Source organism: Periplaneta americana, chromosome 12 (genome assembly GCF_040183065.1).
Source record: "Periplaneta americana isolate PAMFEO1 chromosome 12, P.americana_PAMFEO1_priV1, whole genome shotgun sequence".
NCBI classification, from domain to species: domain Eukaryota; kingdom Metazoa; phylum Arthropoda; class Insecta; order Blattodea; family Blattidae; genus Periplaneta; species Periplaneta americana.
In genome coordinates this window covers 158,031,295-158,047,009 of record NC_091128.1, presented here as the reverse complement: position 1 = coordinate 158,047,009, position 15,715 = coordinate 158,031,295, and the positions used below count along the sequence as shown (strand labels likewise).

The window sequence follows — 15,715 nt, the reverse complement described above, 5'->3', positions numbered from 1 at the left end:
TCAATGAAATTTCAAATTTATAATTCCATTCATTAAGATTAGATGTGGTGAGATTTTCAGATTTTTTTGGTTGTAAATTTGGGCCATAAAAAATTAATATTCATTTCTAGTTGCTATGTAGCTTAATAATTGTGTGTGTGTGTGTGTGTGTGTGTGTTTTTTTTTTTGCTATCATTTGTGGTTTGAGATAAAAATTATTGCTGAATAATGGTTTTAAATTTTTTCCTAAGGGTATATGTAGGTGAACGACCACAAATATTATCAGAAAATGCAGGCTTTAAATTTCTAAAATTTTATAAGGAAATGAACTGACAATTGGACAAAAATTACAAGGTACCACAACAAGATTTATTAGAACTTAAATATCTGATAATAGTATAAAAAAGGTTACTAATAATATTTTATAGAATTCACTTTTTACTTTAAATTAAATTTTCCAAAATTTGAAAATTTTCACACATACTATTCGTAACTCCACAACCATTAGAGATAGAATTCTAAAATTTTGTGCACTGATTTAACATGCATTTACGCAAAAGGTAGATTACAATAATGCCCATTTCTTTGAAAATAGAAGAATTTATGTCACAAAAGGTTATGTAAATTTTAATATATTTTATATAGGACAAATAAAAAATTAATTGTATTAAAATGGACGAGAATGGATCACATTAGAAATTTTGACATTATGAAAGAACTGTAGATTGAACCGATTATGGAATACCTACAGAAATTGAGACAAAACTGGAAATCACATGTCATCAGAATGCCTCGTTCTAGAATTCCACGCCAAATTTTAAATTACCATCCTGTGGGCAAGAGATCCTTGGGCAGACCGTTCAAGCGTTGAAAAGAGACCGTAACGGGCCACTAGGTCCAATACATGTAAGGATGATGATGATGATTATTATTATTATTAAATTAATAAAATAATAATAATAATAATAATAATAATAATAATAATCCGTGGCACTACAGCCCATGAAGGGCCTAGACCGATCAGCCGGCTGCTGGCCTCACGCCCACATGCCGAAGCAGAGGTGGACGATCATCCAACCAGAACGGAGGTATCGTGTGGTTAGCACGATGATCCCCCCAGCCGTTATTATAGCTGGTATTCGCAACCGGATCTCGCTACCTATCGTAGCTCACCAAGTGCATCACGATGCTGGGTGGGCACCGGTCCCATACACTGGCCGAAATTTCATGAGAAAATTTCTTCCCCCATGAGGAATCGAACCAGCGCGCATTCCGTAACGCGAGTCCTAGGCGGGATGCCTTAGACGCCAACGCCATCGCATGGGACAAATTAATAAAATACATACAATCAAGTCAGAACATTCTGCGAAATTCTTCGCTTACATCACACAATCTAAGGAAATTCTTCGCTTACGTCACACAATCTAAGGCCACATAACGCAACAATGCTGTTGACGCACATCTTATTACGAAATATTACGAGTATGCAATGTATCATGTATGACATAAATAAATAAAGTTTATCCTGAAGAACCTTCAGAAGTAAGACATGCCGCCTTGTAAGGTCTTAAGTAATACGTTAAGAGTAGAGCAGGACCGATCTGTTAGAATTCTCAGACCTTGTCTTCTTCCTCAGTCCTGTTATCACACGAGTCTGGAGCTAGCCTACCCAGCAAACGAGGTCCTGCCAAGTAAATGCCCACCGCTCCAACTGGTGCCGTTATCAGAATAGAGAGCACCGCTATGGTGAGGACTTGCGAAGCCAGCTGTTGCGTCGCGATGTCCGCTTCCTGTTTGCGAGCGAGGTCCAAAGCTACGGGCCCAAGTGCGGCCTGAAAACCGAATAGAAATCCTCAAATATGCATGTCACAAAAAACATTTGATGTAGGGTTCCAAAAAAATATCAGAAAAACGCACGGAATTCTCAGCACTGATTTTAGAAATTGAACTTTGGTGTATATTTTCTACCATGCCTATCCATGTTGTCTTTGAACAGATTAATGCAATATTATTATTGAAAATACTTACTTACTTACAAATGGCTTTTTTAGAAAACCCCCGAGGTTCATTCCCGCCCTCACATACGCCCGCCATCGGTCCCTATCCTGAGCAAGATTAATCCAATCTCTACCATCATATCCCACCTCCCTCAAATCCATTTTAATATTATCCTCCCATCTACGTCTCGGCCTCCCCAAAGGTCTTTTTCCCTCCAGCCTCCCAACTAACACACTATATGATTTCTGGATTCACCCATACGTGCTACATGCGCTGCCCATCTCAAACATCTGTATTTAATGTTCCTAATTATGTCAGGTGAAGAATACAATGCGTGCAGTTCTGTGTTGTGTAACTTTCTCCATTCTCCTGTAACTTCATCCCTCTTAGCCCCAAAATTTTCCTAAGCACTTTATTCTCAAACACCCTTAACCTATGTTCCTCTCTCAGAGTGAGAGTCCAAGTTTCACAACCATGCAGAAGAACCGGTAATATAACTGTTTTATAAATTCTGACTTTCAGATTTTTTGACAGTAGACTAGATGACAAAAGCTTCTCAACCGAATAATAACAGGCATTTCCCATATTTATTCTGCGTTTAATTTCCTCCCAAGTGTCATTTATATTTGTTACTGTTGCTCCCAGGTATTTGAATTTTTCCACCTCTTCAAAGGATAAATCTCCAATTGTTATATTTCCATTTCATACAATATTCTGGTCACGAGACATAATCATATACTTTGTCTTTTCTGGATTTACTTCCAAACCTATCTCTTTACTTGCTTCAAGTAAAATTTCCGTGTTTTCTCTAATCGTTCGTGGATTTTCTCCTAACATATTCACGTCATCCACATAGACAAGCAGCTGATGTAACCCGTTCAATTCCAAACCCTCTCTGTTATCCTGGACTTTCCTAATGGCATACTCTAGAACAAAGTTAAAAAATAAACGTGATAGTACATCTCCTTGCTTTAGCCCGCAGTAAATTGGAAAAACATCCGACAGGAACTGGCCTATATGGACTCTGCTGTACATTTCACTGAGACACATTTTAGTTAATCGAACTAGTTTCTTCGGAATACTTACTTCTATAAGAATATTATATAAATCTTCTCTCTTAACCGAGTCATATGCATTTTTTAAATCTATGAATAACTGATGTACTGTACCCTTATACTCCCATTTTTTCTCCAATATCTGTCGAATACAAAAAATCTGATCAATAGTCGATCTATTACACCTAAAACCACAGTGATGATCCCCAATAATTTCATCTATGCACGGAGTTAATCTTCTCAAAAGAATATTGGACAAAATTTTGTATGATGTCAACAAAAGTGATATTCCTCAAAAGTTAGTCTTGTCCCCCTTCTTAAAAATAGGTACAATTATGAACTCCTTCCATTGTTAGGGTACAATTTCCTTTTCCCAAATAGCAAGTACAAGTTTATAAATTTCGCTAGATAATGCGCTTCCACCCTCTTGTATTAATTATGAATTTACAACTGAAGAAATAAATTAATAAATCAAAGGGGGTTTGGAACCGAGAGTCCTAACCAGATTAAAATGTTCATATATGTTAGCAAAGATAAATAAATCCAGAGGGGCTTGAAAAAGAGCCATTTAATACACGTCCAGTCATTCTCGTCTATTTATTACCACGGCTGCCATTTTACAGTGTTATTACCTGAACAGTAGCTTTTGGGAACCAGGCAACAGCAACAAACAGCATCTCCTTGAAGTTCAGAGTACCACCTAGGGTTGCCAAGCAACTTGCCAGGAGACGGAACTGAAACAAGAAGATTTTTAAAAATATCCATACCTACAATTATAATCATTAAGCTTGTGTATTAATTGTTTTTTCAAAATCGTTCTTTATTTGCACGGAGTAAAATGTTTGGTATACACTTGAAAAGCATTTAATTTGCTTAATGAATAAAATGTTATAAAATTTAAATTTAACAATGTCATCCATTTTTTCCTTCATTTTGGTGATAGAGTCACAATGTGTATTGTAGAAAATTCTGTGTTTCTAACACGATCTGGTGATACATTAAAAGAGGTAAAGGTATCCCCGTAACATGCCATGAAGGCACTTGGGGGGCACGGAAGTAGAGCCCCATGCTTTCCATGACCTCGGCACTAGAATGAGGTGGTGTGGTCGGCACCACGCTCTGACCCCCTTTTACCCCCGGGAAAGACCCGGTACTCAATTTTATTAGGAGGCTGAGAGAACCTCGGGGCCGTTTTGAAAGTTTGGCAATGAAAAAATATCCTGTCACCACCTGGGATCGAACCCCGGACCTTCCAGTCCGTAGCCAGTTGCTCTACCAACTGAGCTACCTGGCCATTGATACATTAAGAATAGTATAATCGTACTCACTTCGCAATACTTAATAATAATAATAATAATAATAATAATAATAATAATAATAATAATAATAATATGATGATGATGATGATGATAATAATAATAATAATAATAATAATAATAATGGCAGTAAAAAATCTCTTCTGCCATAGTTGTGGGCCTGGGAACAATAGTGGTCTCTTCACGTACTTAAGAAGTTCGAAAACTCAATAATGTATAGCTTAAATTCCAAAGTTGTCTTTTACGTTGTGTGTTAATGTGTGAAGACTGGTATATGTACATGAACGACCACAAATATTATCAGAAAATGCAGGCTTTAAATTTCTAAAATTTTATAAGGAAATGAACTCACAATTGGACAGAAATTACAAGGTACCGCAACAAGACTTATTAGAACTTAAATATCTGATTAAAGTATAAAAAAGGTTACTAGTAATATTTTTTAGAATTCACTTTTTACTTTAAATTAAATTTTCCAACATTTGAAAATTTTCACACATATTATTTCATAACTCCACAACCATTCTGAAATTTTGTACACTGATTTAACATGCATTTATGCAAAAGGTAGACTACAATAATGCCCATATCTTTGAAAATAGAAAAATTAGGTCACAAAACATTATGTAAATTTTAATATATTTTATATAGAACAAATAAAAAATTGATTGTATTAAAATAAACAACTCTACATGTCTGAAAGTAGTCTACTTTTCAGAAATAAGTGTTTATTATATGCAGGAAAAATATTAAAGATGTCAGAGAGACCATAACAATGTTATTGTTACCAAATGATGTAACAGGAGAATTCTTTTGTTTTTTTCATACTTTGATAAAACTGGTTTGAAAGATATTATTAGTAACCTTTCTTATACTTTTATCAGATATTTAAGTTCTAATAAGTCTTGTTGTGGTACCTTGTAATTTTTGTCCAATTGTGAGTTAATTATCTTATAAAATTTTAGAAATTTAGAGCCTGCATTTTCTGATAATATTTGTGGTCATTCACGTACATATACCGTTAAACTGTTTTTGAGAAACGCCTAAGGGCTTCAATTTATGTTTAAAATAAAAAGGTTACCACATCTATGTAACAGTGTGCTATATACAACATTAACTGCCTAGCTTTACCACTCTCAGATTCACAGTTATTAATAAATGAGTAAAAAGCAGTCCACAATTAAAGAGAAAATAGTGTAACAAAACAAAACTATAGTTCTACTCAATAGGCCAGATCTTCATTTTTTATGAACGAAATGAAACCTTATTACCATAATTATATTGGGAAGTAAATTAAGATTCTGCATAATATGATAAAGAATTGAGATACATCTGTTTAAAAATACATAAAACTAGTGGCTTGTGCAGCAAATGCTGCAGTTCATTAGACGTTCAAATAAACATTTTTCAGATTTATTTTCAGTGAAGAATAGCAGACATTCTGAAAGTTATTTGCTTCCATAATAATGAAAGATACTCTCTCTCGAGCCAATACTGAAGAGAACCACGCATATAAATATCTACACCACACCGCCATTAAATATATGAAAAAGACCCAACCCCACTTGATTAATAACTATAAAAATATTTGATTTTAATAATATTATTATCTTACGTAAGTTTTATAACTTTTAGTAACGTATACTATATATACTATACAGCCGCCACTCAGTAAAATATAGAAATCAAAATCTAATTTAAGTTATTCTCTACATTTACTTACATAACCCCAAAACGTTTCACTTTCATATCATCAATATAGCATTAATATGTATAATTAATGAAAAACAGTCACATCATGGCATTAACTATAATAATATTTCATTTCTAATAGTAATAATGTCATCAAACCACCTCAAGTTTTGTAGTTTTTAATATCCAATACACAGCTGTACCCAGAAAATTACACACCGCAGAATCGAACCTATAAATTATTTTTAGTAAGCTAAGTTTTTAATAACCAATTTAATTTGAGCTCTAAATATGTCAGCATTCTTGCAGATCATGGTCTTCGTGTAATATTGTTTACTGTAGTGTGTGTTTTGTTTTATTCTGAAATGCAACACGGCCGAACTTGATGCTTGCTTCGCTTCTCCTGAATGCAATTAGCTAGTTCTGAAAACTGACGACAGATGTATTTTGGGAAATAGGAAAATTATGTAGGAAAATTGACATTTCACTGAAAAGTACTATTTTTCCGAAAAACTTTGGGTTCCAAGCTTCAAAATGAGGGGTCATTTATTAAAATCCGTTCAGCCGTTTTCCCGTAATTTCCATTACCAGTTCAAAGTATATATATAGATCATTAATTAAACTAGTACTCGTACTTAAAGTATAAAAATTGTACTGACTAAACTTAATGCCACACTGACCACAAGGCCTACAGCCAGAACACAGAGTCCGTAGAGAACTGTATCAGCTTGGAGTTGCGAGAGATCTATCTCTGTGCCAATCAAGCCAAATAGCACAGGCTGGAACACCTTCCACACCACACTGTAGATATCTGCCACCGGGTTCTGCCAACAGAAACAGTGACACAAAATTAAAGTTAGAATTACTGTACGTACAATATATCCAAATTGATTCAATAGAAAAGGTCCAACGCAAGGCAGCAAAATATGTCAAAATGGGAAAGGGACATGGTGAAGAGATAGTAAAAGACTTAGGGTGGGAATCTCTCAAATCAAGGCGACGAAAAACCAGACTCACCGCATTGTTTAAGGCACAAATGGGACACAAAGCATGGACCGATATCAATGCTAGATTAGCAACACCATCATACTTAGGAAGGGCTGATCATATTAGGAAGTTTAAATGTAGAAAACAAAGAACGGACATGGCAAAATTTTCCTTTGTTAACCGCACAATAGTAGACTGGAACAGCTTACCTGCGGCAATCTTTCAGGGTCGTCCTCTCAAAATCAATAGATTTAAGGAAAGGTTGAGAAGATTAGACTGAAAATGTAATTGTAGGTGCAGTGTAATTATCTAAGTTGTGTCATGTAATTAATTAAGTTGATATGTAATTAATTAAGGTGATATGTAATTAATTAAGATAATATGTAAAGTAGTTTATATGTAAATAAATTAAGGTGATATGTAATTAAGATGGTATGTAATTAAATTGATTTGTAATTAATTAAGGTGATATGTAATTACTTAAATTGGTAATAGTTGGGTGAAATAGAAGTACTTATAAGTTAGGTCAACTTTTGCTTATTGTAGGCGTTATTATAGAATAGTTTTTATTTATAGTCCTAGGTTTATTGCATCTATTTATTTATAGTTAGAAATACATTTAGGTTTTCTTTTTCTTTTATTGCTTTAATTATTATTGAATTATACTGGTATTATTGTATATTATACATCACTGCCACCGGGTGTATACCCAATTGTAGTGTTAATAAATACGTTGGTGTAGTGTTAGTTGGGAGACCAGGGGGAAAAAGGCCTTTGGGGAGGCCGAGACGTAGATGGGAGGATAATATTAAAATGGATTTGAGGATGGTGGGATATGATAGTAGAGACTGGATTAATCTTGCTCAGGATAGGGACCGATGGCGGGCTTATGTGAGGGCGGCAATGAACCTGCAGGTTTCTTAAAAGCCATAAGTAAGTAAGTATTGTTTTTGTTAACTAATGCTGAGTTCTTGGCAAAAAAGCCATTAACCAGCTTGCTGTACTATATTTTTCACACTCAGTGGGTTTAGAGGAAAGGACTGGACATTGCTGAAGATGATTCTGATCCATTTCTTCCTGAAGACTGCACAATGAACAAAGTGATGAAGAAATAATTCCTAATTTGTTCAAGTGTTTGACAGTCATGCCCTGTGAGTAATGGAAAGGATGCAACTGCACTTTTCCTTGGATACTCAGGAATCATATTCCTACAGAATAGAAGGCGTGAGAAATTAGGTACTTCTTTAATTTGGCCTTAAATAATCTTATGTTTTGAGTTTCATTTTTTATATCGATAGGGAGGCTATTAAAAAATTTTACTGCCATATAACGCACTCCTTTCTGATTGCATGGTAGACTCGCCGATGGAGTATGAAAGTCATTTTTGACGAGTATTTATGCTATGAACTGTTGAATTAGTTACAAAGTTTTCACGATTATATACGAGGAATTTTATTAATGAAAAAATATACTGACAAGCCATGGGCATTACTTGTAGTTTTTTTTTTTAAATAGTCCTAAAAGATTTCCTAGATTTGGCACCTACTAATATTGTAATTACTCTTTTTTATAGTAGGAATATACTGTTACTATTTGTGGAATTTCCCCAGAATATTATTCCAAAACTCATTACCGAGTGGAAGTATGCAAAGCATATTGTTTTTAAGGTATTGATATAAACTATCTTTTGCATACATCTAATAGCAGAACATGCTCAATTTAGTTTGGGGGTAATTTCTTTAATATGATTTTTCCAATTTAACACATTATCGATTTTCAAACCAAGAAATTTGGTTGTTGTTGTTCCTAATAGGGACCTACTGTTAATTATTGCGCTTGAAATTTGCGAGGTTGAATTTGGACAGGATTTAAATTGGATTATGATAGTTTTGTTAAAATTTAGTACTAATTTATTGACTGAGAATCAGTCACATATTTTGAAGGGAATTTCCTCTGTTGAAGATTGAAATGTGTTGGATATGTCCCCTTTTGGATGCAAGCTCCAAATTCATTCATTGTATTCCATAGATTATAGCTTTAAGATGTGGAACAAGTCTAAAGTTATACAAAATAAAGTGTAGTACATAGCAAGCATATTAATTAAATTTACAAGCATATCAATCCATCAGTTGAGTAGAAGACATGAGTATGGAAAAACTAAGAAGCAGTAATAGAGGAATGTCGTATGACTCACAAAAGTGCTGCTCCATCCTTGGCTCTTCCAGCCGTAACAGGCCACGAAAGCAGCTACGATGCATGCAAGAGGGCCAGCACCAGCGTAGTTGGCAAGACTGCTGCCTAACACAGCAAAGAGACCACCACCTCCTATCAGGAAGGTCCGAACTCCAACAACCCATTTCTGCAGAACATAATATTATCATGGAGGTTAAACATTTCGTACAGTTTAAGAAATAACTTAACAAGGATGGACAACACTGGAACTCACTTATCATACCTTTAGGGTAGTCACCCATGATTAAAAAAATTAAGGAGTGTCTACAGCAAACAAAATGTTATACAATTTTGTAAATTACTGTAGAAAGTCATAGTGTAATCCTTTCACACACAGATTAAAATATACCACTGAAAATTATGAATATAAACAGTTTACTGAATCGTGAACTAAAATATTTTGTAAATTATTGTAGGAATTTATAGTGTAATCCTTTCACACAGAGATTAAAATATACCACTGAAAATTATGAATATAAACAGTTTACTGAATCGTGAACTAAACAATTTTGTAAATTATTGTAGGAATTTATAGTGTAATCCTTTCACACAGAGATTAAAATATACCACTGAAAATTATGACTATAAACAGTTTACTGAATCGTGAACTAAAATATTTTGTAAATTATTGTAGGAATTTATAGTGTAATCCTTTCACACAGAGATTAAAATATACCACTGAAAATTATGAATATAAACAGTTTACTGAATCGTGAACTAAAATATTTTGTAAATTATTGTAGGAATTTATAGTGTAATCCTTTCACACAGAGATTAAAATATACCACTGAAAATTATGAATATAAACAGTTTACTGAATCGTGAACTAAAATATTTTGTAAATTATTGTAGGAATTTATAATGTAATCCTTTCACACAGAGATTAAAATATACCACTGAAAATTATGAATATAAACAGTTTACTGAATCGTGAACTAAAAAATTTTGTAAATTATTGTAGGAATTTATAATGTAATCCTTTCACACAGAGATTAAAATATACCACTGCAAATTATGAATATAAACAGTTTACTGAATCGTGAACTAAACAATTTTGTAAATTATTGTAGGAATTTATAGTGTAATCCTTTCACACAGAGATTAAAATATACCACTGAAAATTATGAATATAAACAGTAATTTTGTAAATTATTGTAGGGATTTATAGTGTAATCCTTTCACACAGAGATTAAAATATACCACTGAAAATTATGAATATAAACAGTTTACTGAATCGTGAATTAAAATATTTTGTAAATTATTGTAGGAATTTATAGTGTAATCCTTTCACACAGAGATTAAAATATACCACTGAAAATTATGAATATAAACAGTTTACTGAATCGTGAACTAAAATATTTTGTAAATTATTGTAGGAATTTATAGTGTAATCCTTTCACACAGAGATTAAAATATACCACTGAAAATTATGAATATAAACAGTTTACTGAATCGTGAACTAAAATATTTTGTAAATTATTGTAGGAATTTATAATGTAATCCTTTCACACAGAGATTAAAATATACCACTGAAAATTATGAATATAAACAGTTTACTGAATCGTGAACTAAAAAATTTTGTAAATTATTGTAGGAATTTATAATGTAATCCTTTCACACAGAGATTAAAATATACCACTGCAAATTATGAATATAAACAGTTTACTGAATCGTGAACTAAAAAATTTTGTAAATTATTGTAGGAATTTATAATGTAATCCTTTCACACAGAGATTAAAATATACCACTGCAAATTATGAATATAAACAGTCTACTGAATCATGAACTAAAAAATTATGTAAATTATTGTAGGAATTTATAATGTAATCCTTTCACACAGAGATTAAAATATACCACTGCAAATTATGAATATAAACAGTTTACTGAATCGTGAACTAAATTACTCTATAATATGTGCATATCGTTTTAAATTACGATTTTAGTGGTTCAGACGCTGTATATGAAGGTAATAATTTATAATGTTTGTGATAGTGGAAGGGAAGGTAAAATGTTTACTTACGTCATCTTTATGAGGAATGAATATCAACAAAATCCCCCATCCTATTCCAAAACTGAGTCCAATTGCCACTTCTATAGGACCATGCACCAGCTGTTCTACCATATTACCACCTGCAATAGAAAAATCCTGTTCATACTAATGTTAGGTTATTACGAAAAGCATTTCAAATCATCATCATCGTCCTTGCAGGTATTAGGCCTAGTGGCCTGTTACGGTCTCCGTCCATCTTTTCAGGAGGCGTCCCAAAGATCATCTTCCATGTGGTATATAGCAGAGAATTTGTCTTGGGATTCTGGAATTGTCCATCCAATTGACATGGTTAAGTCATTTTTGTCTATAGTGGTTGAGATGTTCATAAATAGGTGTAATTTTCAATTCTTTTGTGATTAGTTCATTCCTTTTGTGGTCGAGGAAACTGTAGCCGGCAGTCCTCCTCAGAAATCTCATTTCCGCAGTTGTTAGGCGTTGAACATCTGAGTTTCGGACAGTCCAGGCCTCACTACCATACACGAGGACAGGTCTTGCTAGAACTTTATATGCTTTTAACCTGGTATGTTTTTGGGTTTTCGTGGTTGTGAAAACCTGGTTGATGGTTCTTAAGGCTCCATTAAAATGTTGAATATTTTCAGATATATCAGTAACAGGTAAATATGTGAAATTATAACCTAAATATTTAAATGAGTTTACCTGTTCTAACGTATGGGTTCCAATGCAAATTTTACTTCTAACTGACTATTTACCTTGGAACGCCATAATTTTTTGTTTTTTTGGGGAAATTTTCATATTGAAATTTTGTGCTGTTATATTCAGGTGATGTATTGAGTATTGCAGCTCGTCTTCATTTGTAGCAAAAAGAACCTGATCGTCAGCATTTAATAATGTGTCTAGAGTACAATTTCGGAAGAGCGGGATGTTTCCATGAATTGTTAGTCGCCAATGGCTCATTTCAAATTGTATGATTAATTAAAACAGTATTCCAAAAACGTTTCAAAGGAATTAAATTATTGTAAAATGCGATGAATTACACATCTACAGTTTGGTTAAATGCTTCGATGACAGATTCTGCTTGTTCCTATTCGTTATTTCTGCATATCGTAATGAGGGTTATGACTGAAATTTTTAACTTTTATATTTTTGAAGCAATCTTGTTCAAATTTGTATCATAAATAGGCTACTCACACAGTTAACATACCATAATACCAAATTTGAACTTCATAGACCAAACAGGTTTATATTTACTAGTATTAATTATTTTATTGTTTTTGTATCGTCATATAATAATGCTCCTTGAGTTGCAATTTTTATTTTTTTCTACTGAAATTTCATCAGTACTTAGTCACTACAAGCTTAGACAATTGAAGCGTCGGCTGGAACAGCGTTATAAGTTACATTTGGTAAAATTTACAGGAGCTGCAAAAATGTGTACGCATTCAACGTTGTTCTTATGGGGGTAGCAAACTTTTCAGTGGACAAATTTCAAGTACTGCATTGATGGACAGTTGCAAGACAAGGAGTATAGCAAGGTAACATGACATACAACATTATTACACGAAAACACGCTGAATGAAAATTTTGTAACTTACAACATTGTTCCAGCCGATGCTTCAATTAACAATTTCTCTGCTTTTGTTGTGTGATTAATACATTTATAGCAACAATCGTTTTAAATTTGAATATTTTACTTTTTTAGCATGTGAACAATTCACCAATATATGATTCACACTAAAAACCCAGAAAAAATTCAATCATTCACATAAATATGGGTATATCCAGAAAGTCTGAAGTGACACGAGCTTTCTTAACAAAAAAAAATGCAAAGCTTACAAACATAACACCATGTACTAACCTTAGCTTACCCTTGCACTATAAATGTTACCCCATATGGGCTTTAAGAATGGCAGTAGGAAAAACTGGTAACATAACTGTTTTATAAGTTCTAACTTTCAGATTTTTTGGAAGCAGACTGGATGACAAAAGCTTCTCAACCGAATAATAACAGACATTTCCCAAATTTATTCTGCGTTTAATTTCCTCCCGGGTATCATTTATATTTGTTACTGTTGCTCCAATATATTTGAATTTTTCCACCTTTTCGAAGGATAAATTTCTAATTTTTATATTTCTATTTCGTACTATGTTCTGGTCTCGAGACATAATCATATACTTTGTCTTCTCAGGATTTACTTCCAAACCTATCTCTTCACTTGTTTCAAGTAAAATTCCCGTGTTTTCCCTAATCGTTCGTGGATTTTCTCCTAACATATTCACGTCATCCGCATATACAAGCAGCTGATGTAACCCGTTCAATTCCAAACCCTCTCTGTTATCCTGAAGTTTCTTAATGGTATATTCTAGAGCGAAGTTAAAAAGTAAAGGTGATAGTGCATCTCCTTGCTTTAGCCCACAGTGAATTGGAAAAGCATCTGACAGAAACTGGCCTACACGGACTCTGCTGTATGTTTCACTGAGACACATTTCAATTAATCGAACTAGTTTCTTGTGGAATACCAAATACAATAAGAATATCATATAAAACTTCTCTCTTAACCATTGGTTCCAGGCAGGGATAAGGTATATTCTACAATTTTAGTAACATTTCTGAGTGATAAATGTTGATAGGAGAAATGCTGGAACATTTCTGTCCATCTCATATGAATTCCTTTCTTCTATCTGTTTCATTCAATGACTTTGTCTGTACCATCAAATTATTTCACATAAACATATTCATTGAACATGACTTTGTTGTCAATGTTCGAGTCGCCAGAAACGTTTGTAATTGACTTATAATATCTATGTACATTTCAAAATCATTAAAATTTGAGGCATTATTCAGCAATATTCTTTTCTTGCATTTTCCAACATATGGAACAAATATGCATTCCACCGAGGACTGTCGGGACACAAGGACTGGAAATGGAACTGTCCCATTCAAAACAAGACATCTGGTGACATCAAATATGAGTGTGTTGACTACCTTCTGTGAAGATCAGTCCAAGGACGACTCCGAAACCAGAAATAGCTGCGATGTCATCAATACTGGACGCTGCTATGACGAGTGTTGAAATCCCTTTGTCTTCGCCGTATCCTTTCTCCTGAAGACCAAGGAGTGATGGCACTACAACAGCTGGAGACACTGCTGCCAAAACGAACCTATAATAATAATAATAATAATAATAATAATAATAATAATAATAATAATAATAATAATAATAATAATAAATATGATGATGATGATGATAATAAATCTGGGAACATTAAAAGCCTAAATTAACAACACTGACTACAGAAACAAATGGCTATAACGTGTCCAACAAATAAGCTTTCCTGTGACATTTACCTGATGTTTTCAATATATAAAAATTTGTACTAAACATACATGGTGTTGTTAAAATATATGTTTTTGTCACCTTTGTACACCTGAATAATGTGCACTGCCATAATACTACTAGATTTATTTTCAACAACTTTTATTTATAACAATTTATGGTCAAACTAAAAATTATATTCTGAATATGTAGATAAGACTTTCCTATGTTAAATTCTAACGTATCTTGTTTACATGTTTCGACCTATTTATGGGTCATCCTCAGAACTGTTCGTTGTTGGTCTTGGCGCCTCTTGTTTTGTTTCCAGTGAGGGTGTGTTCATGTGGTATAGTGTAGAGTCAAAGAGTGTGTGTGTTCTGAAATTGAGTTGTGTGTTGAGAATTTCGTTGGGGTGTGTTTTCGTGTGTCTGTATATTTTATATTGTTCTAGTGTGTTTAGTTTCTGGCTTTTTGGTTGGATGTGTAGTATTTCCATGTCTGTGTTGATGTCTCTTTAGGTGTGGTTGGCATTTGTGATGTGTTCTTCATATGTGGAAGTGTTATGTAGTTTTGTTATGGCTCTGATGTGTTCTTTGTAACGTGTTTGAAATGATCTGCCTGTCTATCCTATGTAGAAGTTGTTGCAGGTGTTACATTTGAGTTTATACACGCCTGTGTGGTTGTATTTGTTTGTTTGTGTTGTGTGTTGAGAGGTTTTTGTAGAGTGTTATTTGTTCTGTTTGCGATGTTGTAGTTTAATTTCTTGAATGAGGTTGCAATCTTGTGTGTGCTTTTGTTTTCGTATGTTAGTGTGATGTATTTTTTGTGTTCTTGTGTTTGTGTTGTATTCTTATGTTTTTTGTGATTATGTTTTGTCTTTCGTATTATGTTGTCTATTATGTTAGGGTTGTATCCGTTTTCTTGTGCTATGTATTTGATTGTGTTTAGCTCTTCTTTGTAATCCTGTTGGTTCATTGGTATGTTGAGTAGTCTGTGTACCATTGTACTGAATGCAGCTTGTTTGTGTTGTGTTGGGTGGTTGGATGTGTTGTGTATGTGTGTTGTTGTTGTTGTTGTTGTTGTCGTTGTGGGTTTTCTGTTTACTTTGAATGTGTGTTTGTTGCCTACTTT

The 15,715-nt window shown here is 33.4% G+C and overlaps 2 protein-coding genes across 5 annotated transcripts in view; one reads left to right on the top strand and one right to left on the bottom strand.

Moving 5' to 3' along the window:
* LOC138711054 (putative gustatory receptor 28a) overlaps positions 1 to 15,715 on the top strand; it is a 176,117-nt gene that overhangs the window by 10,148 nt on the left and 150,254 nt on the right. The gene's annotated exons all lie outside the window — the stretch shown is intronic.
* The window catches only part of LOC138711053 (sodium/hydrogen exchanger 9B2-like), a 65,144-nt gene continuing 50,822 nt past the window's right edge, over positions 1,394 to 15,715 (bottom strand). For all 4 annotated transcript variants that reach the window (XM_069842360.1, XM_069842358.1, XM_069842361.1 and 1 more), the window contains exons 6-11: positions 14,254 to 14,429; positions 11,280 to 11,389; positions 9,222 to 9,386; positions 6,721 to 6,864; positions 3,665 to 3,766; positions 1,394 to 1,811 (exon numbers count right to left, since the gene is read on the bottom strand). In XM_069842360.1, coding sequence (XP_069698461.1) covers positions 1,593 to 1,811; positions 3,665 to 3,766; positions 6,721 to 6,864; positions 9,222 to 9,386; positions 11,280 to 11,389; positions 14,254 to 14,429 — 916 coding nt within the window. In that variant the 3' untranslated portion in view covers positions 1,394 to 1,592. The remainder of the gene's footprint in view (positions 1,812 to 3,664; positions 3,767 to 6,720; positions 6,865 to 9,221; positions 9,387 to 11,279; positions 11,390 to 14,253; positions 14,430 to 15,715) is intronic.